The 15,428-nt window shown below is 39.3% G+C and overlaps 1 protein-coding gene across 2 annotated transcripts; it reads right to left on the bottom strand.

The window, feature by feature from the left end:
- LOC137605068 (rho GTPase-activating protein 6-like) lies at positions 1 to 15,258 on the bottom strand. Of its 2 annotated transcripts, none has more exons than XM_068329430.1 (13): positions 14,962 to 15,258; positions 7,515 to 7,674; positions 7,105 to 7,176; positions 6,158 to 6,420; positions 5,750 to 5,945; positions 5,501 to 5,556; positions 5,266 to 5,416; positions 5,013 to 5,161; positions 3,534 to 3,713; positions 2,679 to 2,776; positions 2,304 to 2,560; positions 1,185 to 1,259; positions 1 to 1,101 (listed from the first exon to the last, which is right to left on the bottom strand). In XM_068329430.1, the coding sequence occupies exons 1-13, from the start codon at positions 15,106 to 15,108 to the stop codon at positions 536 to 538; spliced, it is 2,370 nt and encodes a 789-aa protein (XP_068185531.1). In that variant the 5' UTR covers positions 15,109 to 15,258; the 3' UTR covers positions 1 to 535. The 2 variants fall into 2 exon arrangements, with proteins under 2 accessions (XP_068185531.1, XP_068185532.1); XM_068329431.1 differs by lacking the exon at positions 14,962 to 15,258 and adding an exon at positions 11,116 to 11,647.
- Positions 15,259 to 15,428: the final 170 nt, after the last annotated feature.

Raw genomic sequence — 15,428 nt, forward strand, 5'->3', positions numbered from 1 at the left:
AGCCTTATCATAATTTATTGAGTAGCAACAATAAAAGGTCTGTATGCTTGCTGTCCATTATATTTAAAGAGTACATTCTATTTACAAATAATGAAAAGAAATTATGATTAATGTAAATAATCATTACTCCTTCATCACAAACAAAAGTCTTATGGCCGGAAACGAGTGCTGAAAAATGACGGACCATTCAAACCCAGATATACTTAATATAAGTCATAATCAAAACATATCCACCAGTTTTGTTGTGTGTGTAATGTTGACATTGTCAGCAAATTAAATAGAGTACATGTCAAGGTAGCATACATTTAAATTAATATTAAAACACAAACAGGGTTTAGAGTTTCATATTCAAAGCCAAAAACATGAATTCAAATTTAGACTTAATACAGTAGTTTTCTGAAATAACATTCAGGTCTAAATACAAAATACTGTGTTGCAAATTAGGTCCTTTTAGCAACTACAACAAATTCAACAATAAATGTATGAAAATTTTGACAAAAATAAGTAGAACAACACATTTATAGAAACTGGTGCCTCACAGCAGGGTGTCAGGCAGGGTTTCTGTGTTCTCTTTGGACAGTATCTGCCATATATGCCACCTCTCAGCCTGCCAGTCCAGTTCACCAGGGCTCTTGGCTTGCCCTGCCCCATTGGCATCTGTGGTACCTGCAGTCTGGGGTGCCCCACTGTTCTGGGACGGATGTGGGATTTGGTGGTTGGGCAGATTTGTGATGAGGGAGGGTGTGGAGTTAGAAATACGAGTCTCCTTTAGCTGTCCAGCTGAGTCAAGAGGAGACAAAGTATGCGTCCTGACCTTCGGTGATGGACATGTAGCCTGTCCTGTCACTCCTGCTAAGTTGTCCGTGCTGAAAGCACCTGATTGGCCGCTTAGTCTCTGATGTAATGACGATTGCGGCTGCGTTTGTCCTCTCCGGTCGTGAGGACTACTGCTGCTGTGATTCACTGGGGGGTGTGGCTTCATTTCTGGGATGCCCAATGAGGTTTGCGTTATTCTGACAGGCAACTTGTTGTTACCTTGGTGACTGCTCAGGCCCTCCAATGATCCATACGACTCACATTCCGACACGTCTCCGAGGGAGCCTGGAAGAAACCACTCATTATCATCAGGCATTCATTAAATATCTCAGGCCATCTGCCTCTAAACCTCAAGAAGATTCTATTACCAGTGGCTTGATGGACCGAAAAATCTCTGCTGAGCAGTTCATTCCAGTTGTCCCAGAAAAGATCAGCTGAGGTCTCTAAATAGAACCAAATCATCAGCAGTATCATTATCACTCATTAGATCAACACCGGTCACACTCAATTAGCAGGTGAGCTCCTGTTCAACTGGGCTTGTTACGTCATGTCTTTATGTCTCTGTTAGCTATTATAATCACAGTACTACTACTACTACTATTACAATTACTACTACTACTACTATAACTACTACTATTACAATTACTACTATTACTACTGTAACTACTACTATTACAATTACTAGTACTACAATTACTATTACAATTATTACTATCATTACTAGTATTACGACTACTATCACAATTACTATTAGAATTACTACTACTACTACTGCTATTACTACTACTATTAGAATTACTACTACTACTACTGCTATTACTACTACTATTACAAGTACTACTACTACCATTACCACCACTAGTACAATTACTACTACTACTAGTACAATTACTACTACTACTACTACTCATACTACTTTTACAAGTACTACTACTACTACCACTACTACTACTACCACTACCACTACCACTACCACTACTACTACTACTGCTACTACCACTACCACTACCACTACCACTACTACTACTACTGCTACTACTACTACTACTACTACCACTACCACTACCATTACTACTACTACTACTACTACTACCACTACCACTACCACTACCACTACTACTACTACTGCTACTACCACTACCACTACCACTACCACTACCACTACTACTACTACTGCTACTACTACTACTACTACTACCACTACCACTACCATTACTACTACTACTACTACTACTACCACTACCACTACCACTACCACTACTACTACTACTACTACTACTACTACTACCACTTATGCAGAGATAAATGCTTGAATCAAACAATGTGGTCACCTGACGGAGGGGAACCGTTTCTCCTTATTTCTGGGGTTTTTGCTAAGCTAACTAACTTCTAGCTCCTGCCTCACAGACAGGAGAATGGTATGTTCCCATCAGCTATGCAGCCGACTTCATAACACCAATGAATACAGTGTGATGACTTTGGTGTACCTTTGTCAGTAGACAGCGAAGGGGAGGAGCTGCCAGAACCGTCCTTTGAGTCATCACTGAGTTTGTGCTGCTTAGAGAGTCCGGGGCTCCTGTCAGAGAATAAATTGCTGTCCTCTGGGTATTCACACAGCAGTCGATCCGACACGACAGGGGAGTTGTTGTCGTATGGAGACACCTCTCCACTAGATGTCTTGATGAAGTCCTCAGACAAGCATCTCTCACTCAGAGAGAAGGACACTTTATTTTGGCCAGGCTCTCTGAAGGAACAAAGATGACCCAACACATGTGATAGATCAAATTAATATGACGGGGTGGGGTGGGGGGGGTCTTATCATGATGTGATGTGACACAGTAAGACAAAAGGGGGACACTCACAAGTGTTGAGAAGCCTTACGCCTTAGTAAATAGTCCACAACATCAGGGTCAGTTTCAAGGAAAGTCATGAGCACCTCATTCTGCAGGTCAGCAGGAACCTAAGAAGTCCAAAACAAGATGGATATAAGACTTTTTAAGAGGTAACTTTTTTTGTTACCTCTTATTTTACAATTACTCACACTTGAACTAAATCTGCATTCACTACATTTTGATGATTAATTCTATCCCAGCCATGATTTATTCAATTTTTAGAAGTATTTACACAGCATCTATGATGCAATGTATGCAAGAGATAGCATGCTGTTTATATGCTATCAGGCAAAAATAATTAAGAGCAATTTAGAAGAGCAGAACTAATGATGCAGAACAAACGTCTGATGGGCTTCCTCTGCCCTCTGGCTTCCTTAAACAGATCATTTTCACATACTCCAATTAAGCACGTCTGTTTTTAAATATCTGTTGAAAAGCAGAAAATATAATGTACATGAGGATCTTGCCCTTAGCTCTAATCATCTTCTATTACTACACAGAGGCAGGAATGACTTAATAACATCCCCGGTGCGGTTTAACATTTACCGTGTAGTAAATTATTTGGTAGTCAGCATTAGAATATTCGTTTCAGGGGAGAAACGTACAGATTTCTGTGTTTAACTACAGTTTTTTGAAGGACAGTGAGAATTCATTCTCAAAACCTGTGAAACTAATGAGAGCATTTTATTAGGCTCCAGTCTATTCAGTACAAGACATTACCATAAACAGAATTTTTTCCTGAATACGTCAAAGATCTTAATAGCCTCTTTTTGAACCAGGACCTTGAAAGTAAATGCTTGTTGGTGTGCGATAACAACAGCTTACCGTAAATAAAGTATCGTATGAAACGATCATCCTTTGGAGCATGCTGATGATGGCGGTGCTGTCTTCTACGTGAGCTAAACTCTGAACTGAAAACTCCTTGTCGGAGTTTTTTGGCTTCTGTAAGAGGTTTGGTCCAAAGACGGTGGCTAAATTTAATGACGTCATCTTGTTTCCTGTCACCTGAAAAAAAGAAAAAAAAAGGACAGACTTTTTTTAGTCTGTTAATAGTCTGGTTTTATTCTTAGCCAGTAACCATCAACCTAAAAGAAAACAGACAATTTATTATCTGCAATAATTTAAACTGGAGACAATTTGTAAGAAAGTAATGTTCACGTGCAGATGTGCTCACAAACAGGAAACTCTTGCATGCAGTGTAATTACTGTATAAAAAAAAAAAAGTCTTTTGTGTTGATAGACCCTTGGCTCCCATAAAATGTTTGGAATGTGCGTCTAACATGCCGGCCAACCACCATCAATCTGGTGCTGCCATCTTTTGTTCAAACAGCCCAAACAGACCTCTTGTTCACTGTTACAATACTCTACATATGCTCTGGGCCCAAAGCCAAAGGAAACTGGCTTCAAATCCATGGGAAACAATTTATCTCTACAATGATGATCAGCAGTCAAAATGTTAAATTAATATGAAACTGAAAAAGTTGGTCATGACAATGAAAGAAGCTTGGCATGCATGTCGGACACTTACCTACAAGACTTTTTATTACAGGAAAACATATATAGGAGCAGTTTTTTTTTAACCTCTTTATATTTTGGAGAATAATCTTTAATCTAAACGATTTTTAGTGCTGAAATGTTGTGTGAAGCGTGCCTTTGATACACTTCATCATGTCTTCAACAAATTGCACATCAGCCATAAGTAATTGGAGGACGATGGATTTCCATGGTAACAACTTATACCCATTTTTCACATAAGTGAGGTTCAATTTTCAAGTACATCCTGTGAACTGTGTAATTTTTTCAAGACAAAGTGTCCATGAACACCAGGAATGAGGATAAAGGCATACCGTATTTTTAGCTTCCATTAGCTCAGATACTTATTTCTAAATGTCTGCTAAACTGAAAGGGTTGGTATTCAGGTAAATACACTATTGAACATATTATGGGGAGTCTACGTGAATATGCCATTACCTTGTTTAATTAAAAATCTAATGACAGACCATTAAGCATAATTTGATAATTTCACAGAGAACTCTCTTCAGATTAGAACCTGAAGGTATGACAAACATCTGTCTGAGTGCCATCTGACACCTGCTAGGAATCATCACAGTCACATTTAACCAGAGTTTTACTGCATCAATCTGCCATAGTTCATTTCCCTCATATATATTTTTATTCTTATTGGTGTTGTCTTAATTTCAACTACAATATTACCAACTTTCTATGTTCATGTAAATCTAATTTTGGGGGGTCCAAATGTAAGAGCACCCAGCTGTGAAACCAGGACATGTACACCTTCCTTACCTCCTGTCCTTCGTTGTCCACGCTGTCTTCAGCATGTGCAGTCACTGTGGACAACAAGCAGAGGAGGCGCTGCAGTGTGTCGCTGTTGCAAGGCGGAAGCAAGAATATCAAGAGCTGGAGGGCGCTCTCCTGCTCTGAATAATCCAGCGCTGCAGAGAAGAAAAAAACCACCACACACCACCCACAGCCGAAGTTACAGAAAGCTTGGTGACTTTTTATCTTTTACTTATGCTTATGTGTCTGCGTTCCTCACACATTGTGTTGACGAAGGCTGTGTAGAGTTCTCTGGTCAGCAGAGGGTCTGGCATGTCTCTGAGGAACTCTTTCAACAGAGCGGCCACATCATGGACACTGTGCTCCTCGTCCAATTGTACCTCCCATCCCTGGTCAAACTCCTTGCGAAGCTGGGTGAAATATTCTGACAATTATAACAACTAAAATGCTGTTCAGAGTTGAGACGATGTGCTCAAAAAAAGCTGAACTTGTACCTGTTGGACTCGTTTTTTGGAACTACCAACACGGAAAATTCCAACCGTCTGTAGGCCTGAAAAACAGAAAATGTGCCATAAATTATGCAAATATTCAGACCGAAATTCATTCATATTGTATAATTCATAAAGTTACAACCAAACTGCATTCCTTGTGACGTTATTCAAGCTACGCTGGAGATTTTTATGTCACAAATTATTTTGCACCCTTCTGATAAGGTGTAATTCCTCTACTTTGACGATGCGTACCATATTTTTCCAGATACTGGCAGCAGAGATCCACGACCCTTGGCACCTGTCTGTAAATTGGGTTGAGGCTGAGCTTTTTGTCATGGCGCTTCTTCCTGTTGCCTGCTACCTCAACTGGAAGGGACAGCTGGAGGGCCTCCAGGAGTCGAGACTGGTTATCATCAAGGTCGGTGATGCAATCAACAGATACCCCGCCCTTGTGAAAGCAGATGGGTGACAAATGTATAGTCAGCGCTATGGGTGGTAATCTTTGGATCCATCATCAACCCACTGATGGATATATATAAAAAAAATAAAAAAAATCACATCACTGAGTACCAGCGGAATCAATATGAATCTATAATCAGACAGATTTCATGCTGCTCTACAGTAGCTTTTCAAGTTCGTTGTCAAAAAAAAAAACCCTACCCGCCTGTGAGTCCGTGGGACCGGGTCTGGTGTGCTGGGGAGGGGTGATCCATTTGGGGTCTCTGAGGTGGAGCTAAGGGATGAGTTGCTGCTGGAAAGCTCTTTGTTGGTCCTTTTGAAGCTGGCGTTAAGGTGGAGGAAGGATAGCATCAATTCAGTGGGGTCACTGTGTCCCTCCCGGAGGGGATTGTAGCGCTGCTTGTGCATGTGGTCGTTGGATATGACCTGCCACAGCGGTATGCCAAATGCCTGGGGCACGGTCTCTGTTTGAGGGGAAAAGGGCAAATCAGAGAGAAGCGATGTCAACTTCTTGGCCACAAGTCAATGGTGAGTCAATAAATATGTGCCAGTAACAACAGCGTGTTACACATCATGCTAGTCGTTTTTGCACCGAGGGTCTAAAACTGTGTTTACATTCATCCTTTGTATCCTTTTAAATAAATGCTGCTCTAAATAAATATGACAAAACATATGCCAAGAACAGTGCTCTGCAAAGCCCATTCAATATTCACAGTCAAGGAGCACATACTTTCTGAACTGCCTTTGTAAACAAAAGGGGTGGGGAAAGAGGAAAGAGGAGGCCGACTGTGCCGGAGGATAGGCTGTAATGAACGAGCCTCCACTTAAGATTGCTTTTCGTTATTTCCCTTGACTGCTTGTCTGACAGAGAACATCACTTTCCTGCCAGAATTTGGCAGAAAAGGAAGTCAAAGATCACAGCACCCCTCAGAGACGTCTTTAAATTCTGATTATTCAGTGTTACACGACTTTGTGAGTCCATACAGCTGTAACTAAAGGGATGAAATAGTATTTGATCCTTAAAGTTGTGTCAAAAGCTAAACAGACCAGAAGCTTGAGCCAATAAAAGACTGCCAGGAGGACAGTTTGCAAGGGGAAGCACTGACTTCACCCTTACAGTATGAAGTGTATCCCGTATATCACTTTACCTTTGTCTTTACTCTTCTCTTTTGATAATGAATCCAACTTACGCCTGAGTGACTTCTTGTGCTTGTGGCCATCTAAAAAGAGGCAGAAGTGTCACTGTTGAATAAAGATCCCAAATTAAGTTTGCTTCTGCTTTCACTTGATAGTCTTAGGCTGTTTGTCTATAATCTTTCAAACGAATTAATAGAAACGGACAAACTGATCAGACCACACAGAGAGAAAAATGTTTAAGTTTGTGACAACACAATCTAATTGTTTACATCTAAAACAGATGGCCTTCAACGGGACTTTACCACAGGGCTGTGAAGGAATACCAAATCAGAAACAGTCTGGAAAAACTTCACATTTCTTGAACAAAACAGTGGAACATGAGCGACACCCTCACATTGTGTGTGTGTGTGTGTTTTAATACATTTAGGGATTGTGATGTAGCAGCCCAGGTCACAATCCAGAAGCAATCGCCTCAAGGCCACATCCTGGAGTCGAACCCTCTCCAACTCCGAGAGGCTTTGCAGGGGGACGGGCTTCAGGCCAACGCTACATCCAGACACGCTGTTCCAGGTGAAGTCACCCTGAGGACAAACACACACACGATCATTGCCATTATGCCTTCATGACTGATTACACCCTCTTCTGACGCCCAGCATGTCTGACAGATACTTTTGCTTCACCTGCCAGCTGCCGCATTAACATTAATCTTCTGCTGTTTCTTGTGACAGAAACTGACAGCTGACACCCCAAACACAGATTGTTCTCAAACATGTCTACAGGGGATTAGTGTCTTCATGTTAGCATGCAGCATGTGTTTTGTTTTGTTTTTTTAATCATGAATTCAAACACAAATATCTTTTTTCTTCCCAAACTATGAAAATAAGAATTATTAAGTTGGTAAAATGAGTGACGCTGAAAAAGTGATCAGGGACCAGACATGACTGATTGTGTAGATTATCCTATTTGACAAGAGGCAGAGTATGTTCATAAATGAAATTTTATTTATCTATTTATTTATTTGGTTAGTTGTTTATGTTTATTTTTTATTTTATTTTATTTTCTCAAACTCCACTCAGTAATTTGAACAAAGATACTCATTCATTCTATAGTGTATTTGCTACTGAGTTTTCAAAAAGCTATGATATAATATACCATAATTTAAAAGTGTTGACAATAATTTGCGAGTAAATATTGATAGAGATTAAACATTCTGATCTTTAAGTACTGTACTAAAAACTGGGCGAGTAATCTGATGTGAAATCCTCAACCTTTGAGCATCTCCATACTGGAGATTACAGAGCTTTGATCCAGTCGACTCGAGCCAATCATATGAGCAATGTTCCAAAGAGGCTTAGTAACTCATTATCGGGATAAGGCTTACAATAAAGTGATTCAGTCTTATTAAATGAGAATTAGGAATGTGCTACACTAGTAGCATGTTATTTTCTAGACCAAGTACAGCAAGCCAAAGTACAGTATTATGCACAGAGATCGTCAGATGACAAATTTATTTTCTGTTCAGTATGCTTACCAGTGTTAACTGCCTGTACTGTTTGTACTTGGCATCATGTGTGAAATAATCTCTCAACTCAGTATTACTGTACAGGTGAATGGCGCCTTAACTGTCTAAGAAAAATTATAACACAGTGTCATCAAAGGTCAGGAAAACAGTCTTAGTCGTCTTTGGGTCACAATCCCACCGGCTATATTTAACAGCAGAGAAATGTCTGTGATTTTATTTAACTGATGTTTAATGACTTTCCCTGGAGTGATGTCACCATTAAAAAACGTTACAAATGTTTCTGGTCTTCATGTTTCTAGGACTGTTGTTTCCCACCAGCGGACTAAGATGGTCATTAGGTCATTTTGACCCAGCATTTAAAACACAGTCGCAGAGGCAATCACACACTAGGAAAATCCCAAAGACACACACACACACACACACACACACACAAACGTGACTTAGAAGAAGAAGAAGAAGAAGAAGAAGAAGAAGAAGAAGAAGAAGAAGAAGAAGATGAAGATTTTTTTTTGATTTTTGCAAAAACACTTTAATCTCATTCAAACATTTTGCAGTTTTACATCAGATGAAAGCATTTAAGTGCCTCAGAACATCTTTTCCAAACAAACTTCAATCACATTTAGAACATTTAGAACATTTAGAACATTTAGAACATTTTACAAATTTTCATTAGATGAAATTTCAAAAACACTAAAAAGAACAAGAAGAACAAGAAGAACAAGAAGAACAAGAAGTACACTTTATTAATCCCCGCAGGGAAATTAGTGGATGGTTTATATATTTTACTCTCACTTATTGTGGCTTTTTACTGTGAATGCGAGAAAAGCCAAAGCCATCTGTTACTAACAGAAGAATATCATCTATGAAATAAAGAAAGCGATTATGATATGTGTGATAAATAACAAGTGCTATCCACTGAATAAATGCAGACTTTCTTCTCTCTGAAGACAAAACATTCTGATATTCATTCTGTTAACAAATGACAGAATGTTTCTTCACACTAAATACATTTAGACTTTAAAATTCCATTTATTTTAGGGGATTAGTGAAGGTGGGTCATTTTTCATAAATGGAGTAAATAGATTGTAAAGACAAGGATTGTTGTAAATGTCAGTAAATGTCATTAGATCCTCTTTTACTGATCATATAATATAATATGGACAAACACCTACACTTCAGTACTCAGAGCAGGAAATACCAAGATGCCTGAAAGCTGGACTTTAAAAACTCCGATTTCAAAATAGTTGTAAACACAAATTCATAATTTGAGAATTGGCCTCTAATCTTTTGGTTTTACTTCAGTTTTTCTGCATCTTGTTATCATGTTTTTAAGTGATTTTATGTGTCTGTTTGTCAGTGTGTGTCAGTAAAAGTAGTTGAATGAGTGAATGAAAGAGCAAATAGACTAACTATAACATGACTCTTAAGCGTCTTTTTTTCTGAAATAACCCTTGTTTTTCTAACTTCTCACAGTGAACAGAAAAGACTTTTGTCCAATCAGCAGTCACTGTTGAATCATGTTAGTGCTTTATAATCTTTGCTGAGCCCTATTAACAACACCACTAACCATCAAATACGACCAAAAGCGGCTTAACAAAGTCTTTTTGTTGTTTCCTAGTTCTGACATTTGAACTATACTGTACACTAAAAGTGTTAAATGCTCATTTTTCTTCTTTAATCATTCTATTCTGTACATAAAACATCAGCCGTAAAACAAGCATAGCTTTTGAAATGTGTTAGTAGCTCCCGTCAAGGTGCATTTTCTTTGACTGTGCAGGACCTAACTGTAATTCTAAGAACTGCTGAAACACAAAGCTTTTGTTGGCGGTCCTGGAATACAAAGAGAGGAAATGTGCAAGGTAGTTCAGACAAAATAGCAAGATCATAACTGTAGATTACACCACTCAGCCTCACTTGGAACTCGATGCAGTGAGGTGATGGATGTACCTCAGCACTCAGGAAGCCATTAAATGGGGCATTGTTGGAAAAGAGTTCCGCAAGAGTCCATACAATGTCTCCGAACGTCTCGGGGGTTGTTGTTGTTGTTTTTTTAGATTTCTACATTCAATTCTACAGCAGTTGTAAAATATCTTGCAGACTCTGTGAAAATTAATGCGTAACAAAATTGAAAAAAACCACCATAGAAGACAAATAACATTGAGTCTGTTTGTTCAGAACAAGTGTAATTGTGCTCCATACAGTTTACACAAATTATCTGAAATTCACTTTCAAAGTAAGGTCATTAACAAATTTGGAGATCTCTAATCAACCAGCATTGGCCGGTTGGTGACGACACATAAGATACAAGAAGACAACAAGTGGAGGACCTGTCAATTCAAGTTTGACTACCATAACATACTGATCCGCTTCCTGTGGTAATGCAATTACATTTCTACCAAAGCTTAATTATTTTCTCCATTTGTATGAACCCGATGACAAACTCAGGGAGCCGCACCGTTCACTCAGTGATAAAACAAACCAACAAAAAGTAGCTACTCACAAGATGGGTGATGCTTCGTTCCACACGGGGATGTCCCATTACAAACGTGGGTCACCACCAACAAGAAGTCACTCCTCAGACTTGTGAAACTACACCAGCATTTTAGAGTCAATTAATACTGAAACCATTTAACTCCAGAAGGGACTTTTCGAGCAAACACAGACCACATGCATGCAGCTGAAGGAAGCCTGGACCCAGGTCTCAGGCAGCAACTTGAAAGTGGAAGTTCACTGAGTTGTTTACATCACTAGGAGACACGTAATCCCTATGAATAGCTCCACCGAGTGGACTGGGAGGGGTGAGTGGTCTCTGTGTAAGAGCCCAACATTAAAAGAAGAAATGCATCTAAGAAGGAAAGACAGACACATTTAACCTGTACGTTAGCTCAACATTAAATAATATCAACAGAGGATTAGCTCCTCTGAACAGCAGAAGGCATTACACAAAATAATATTGTAGTTTAATACTCTCGCACCGCCAGATGGCGAGGTTCCTCCAACCTCAAAAAAGACAAATGTTTCTTCATTTTTTATTTTAAAATTTTATATCTAAAGGATCATGAAATGATTCTCGCAAATAACTGACATTACAAAGTACATTTTAAGATATATTTTACTAACTAATTATGTGGAATAAACGTTCAAAAACAAGGCTTACATAATAAGCGTGCACTGCCTGGAGAAGAAAAAGAACTGACTAACAGTTAATAAACTTGGGTTTTACATAAAGGATCTAAACAGAAAGTCCAATAGTCATCCAAAATGAAACGCAAAATCAGAAGAAATCCTAAACATGGCTGCAACCAGGGTAGCGGATCAGAGAGGGGCTCCAACAGTCATATTAAACAATATTCCATTTACAGTGGTACAGTAAGACCCAATGTGATTATATAGGCATCAAAATTACCACAGTTTTGTAGTGATGTACTGTATGTTGGGTTGATTTAAAGAGAAGACCAAAGTAAGTCAATGATATTATAGGTTGCTCAGGAAATACTGAATATACATTTAAAGCTGACTTTTCTCCTTGTATGCTCTGTCTGTTTCTGTAAATGTGCATAAATAATCCATTATGATCCAATGTCATGACATTCTGTCAGCCAAACTGTGTTCAGTCTCCTCGCCCACAATTATGATCCATCGTGTCCATCGGTATCTGAGCCTCATATAATGATCTCCAGTCATGCTGTGCAAGTCACATTGTTGGACGTGATTCACCGTGAAGAACTGTAGAACAGCAAAGATAGACGCTTCCTCTGTGAGCTAATTAAATCCAATCATACTGTTTCTTTCTTCCATCAGCACAACGGCCACCTTAAATAATTAATTTTCACTTCATATAATTAAAAAAAAAAACCTTAGGAGAGTTGAGACACTGAATTCTAACAAGGAGACTGAATTTCATTATGTGAAGCAGAAATATGGACGTTGAGATCGGGGATGGGTTTTTGCTTGCAGGAGGCATGCATGTCAATTATGTAACCGTACAAAACAACATCGCAATTGATGTGAAGCAGAGAATTATCATCTGTTTATATCAAACAAACTGTAAAATCTTTCTCTTATCAGATACAAACTGGATTCTATGGCATTGCAGCTTCAAACCAGTAGGTTTGGTCTCATGCTATGAAAATGGACGGTCTCTCGTGGGAAGAACTATGTGCCTGAGGGACTGTAGCCAAGGATCAGGTCATGCCGCCGCACTGTGAGAAATACAAGTTAAGGCTTTCTTCATGTAAACCAGATGTCTCTGCTTTCCATCTCAGCTCGGCCTATTGACACCCTGAGGTCGTACACCTTGCAAAATGCACAGTGATGTCCAACCTAGGGAAAATACAAGGTCATTTAAAGCATAGATCAAACATACCAAAAGATTTGTTTCGTCATCAAGATCATGTGACATAAGTCATCACTTGTTGATCCTTAGGATCACATGCATAAGTGATGTAACATTGCATGCCATTCGCTGGAAAACATCAAACATTATGACCAAACTTATCACAGTGACTGATTTCCACAAAATCTATGGCTCCCTATGTGATTTCTTATCATGAAAGGAGGGCTCTGCAGAGTTGGGGTCAGAAATGTCTTTATTACTGAGTTGGAGCGCGATATGAATAATATAAAGTACTACAGTCTTGGTTCAAGGTGACTGGTCTCAAGCAAGGATTTCTCACCTCACACCTGAGTTCTGCTGGTCTACATTGATAGAGCTGCACTGTCTACAGATGTCAAAAACGGTCACGTAATGTGCATTGATAAATGGTGATGAATGAGAGTATGGATAATTCACTACATCTGCACAATGTGCTTAAGGTTGTTATTTCCAGTAAAGGTAACATTTTTCAGCTTTACAATGAACGTAGACTGCAGCTCCGGTATAATGGTGTGGGTAGCTTGCCTGCACTCCCCCAAGTCATAATTCACTTTAAATATCCTCTCTGACACTGAGCTGTCGCCAGTATTAATCAGTTACATTCAGGCTGACGGTGATTACATTTCTCAGAGCTCTGGCTGCAGGATCGGGCCCACTGTTGATGACTTTAAGACAGACCAGATACCTAGTATCTGTTACAAGCCTCATGTCTGCATTGCATTTCAATTATACCAAACAAACAGTGTTACCATGAGACCCATTTTAAGCACAGGAGTACAGATTGGTTAAATATGAACATGTGACACTGCAAACTGTTATAAATATGCAAATACTCACTGCAAAGGGTCTACAACACATCCTTAGTCTAGTCTCTTTGCTTCTTGATAATCATATGACAAGATGAGGCACCTTCTCACAGAGAGAAATGGTGTCGTTTTTTTAATTGTCCATAATTTTATATCTAGTTATAACTGGATGATTTCTGTTAATATAAACTAAAAGTCTATTAAAACAAAAATACCAATGATTCTGATAATTACAAATTTATTATTTCCTATGATTGATTCATCAATAAATCAATGGTTTCTTCACTATTTGCATTTGTAAATGAACCGAATGCTTCTAATGGAAACTTAACTGAAGTAAGTTTTAGATTACTTATATATAAAAAAAACATTTTCAAGCAAGGGTAGTACTTATTGTACATTTCATTCATACAGCTGGAAGTAAAAGACAAACAAGCAAACCAACAAGCAATTGGGGGGGGGGGCACTTCGCCTGTATAGTGACGCCCCTGCACTCGAAAGTCCTCCAGTCAAACGTCAACCAGCGTCAACACTTCATGATTCCTTGTAAAAGAATGAACTGAGTCATTTTAGCTCACAGTGACGCAGACTGCAACTGTAGTGTATCCCAGGCAAAACGTGCGGCTTGGTGATGTTGCAATAATGCATGGAAAATTCCTTTTGAGTTTCTTTCCCATTTGAGATTAAATAATGAATGAATAAATGCAGTTGATTAACAGACAGTTTGGATATGATATCAGTAAAGATCAGAGGAACATCCGACGATCCTGTGACTTCATGAGGGAATTCAAGCTATTTCCTGAAGCTGTACACGTTCGGTTCCGCGCCGAGGCGCGTCGAGCCTTCTGCTCTCGATCGTGCGTTAATTTGTTGCCATCGTCAATTCAATAACAAACAAAAATGGTAAAATGCAATGGAATGGTCGATGGAACAAAGTGAATTAAATTGTGTTTTTTTTGGACAATTCCATCCCCCCAGTCATCGTAATTATGAAAATTATCTGCCGCCAATAACTCTGACGATCTGACCACAACTGTTCACTCCAGCAGAGGCCGTTACGCACGAACACAACGTGGTGTACTGGAGGTTTATAGAATCCTGTCAGAAATCAAAACTGACAAAAACTAATCACTAATCGACTGAAACGACCCATCAGGTCACTGACCTGTGATGATGCGTCTTCAGCTTCGGTTCCGTAATGTCGCATCAACGTCGGATCCAGGCTCCTGGTCTGCCTCAGTCTGCGCTTGGAAAAAGTTTTGGGGCTCGACGAGCACGAGAAAACACTGCTTAGCAATCCTTGAGCTGTCATATCTCCGATAAACTGATCAATACATGATGAAAGAAGTGTGAATAAATTTAAAAAAAGTTACATCACTGCCACAGATCCAAAACGGATCGAAGTAGAGGCACCGCTTCACAGAGGAGCAGCAGGTCCGCCGCGCGTCACCACGCGTCCCTGGTCACCTCCTCCGCCTCCCACGCTCTCAGGAGGCTACTTCCTCCGTTCTTTCATTTAACTAAAGATTCAAATGAAAGACCAAATTTGTGTTAACACCACGAATAAACGAGATCATCAGACAAATAGGCATACATATAGGATCCCTGCAGTTTTGTAATAAAGATGATTTA

This window comes from Antennarius striatus, chromosome 12 (genome assembly GCF_040054535.1).
Source record: "Antennarius striatus isolate MH-2024 chromosome 12, ASM4005453v1, whole genome shotgun sequence".
In the NCBI taxonomy this organism is placed as follows: Eukaryota; Metazoa; Chordata; class Actinopteri; order Lophiiformes; family Antennariidae; genus Antennarius; species Antennarius striatus.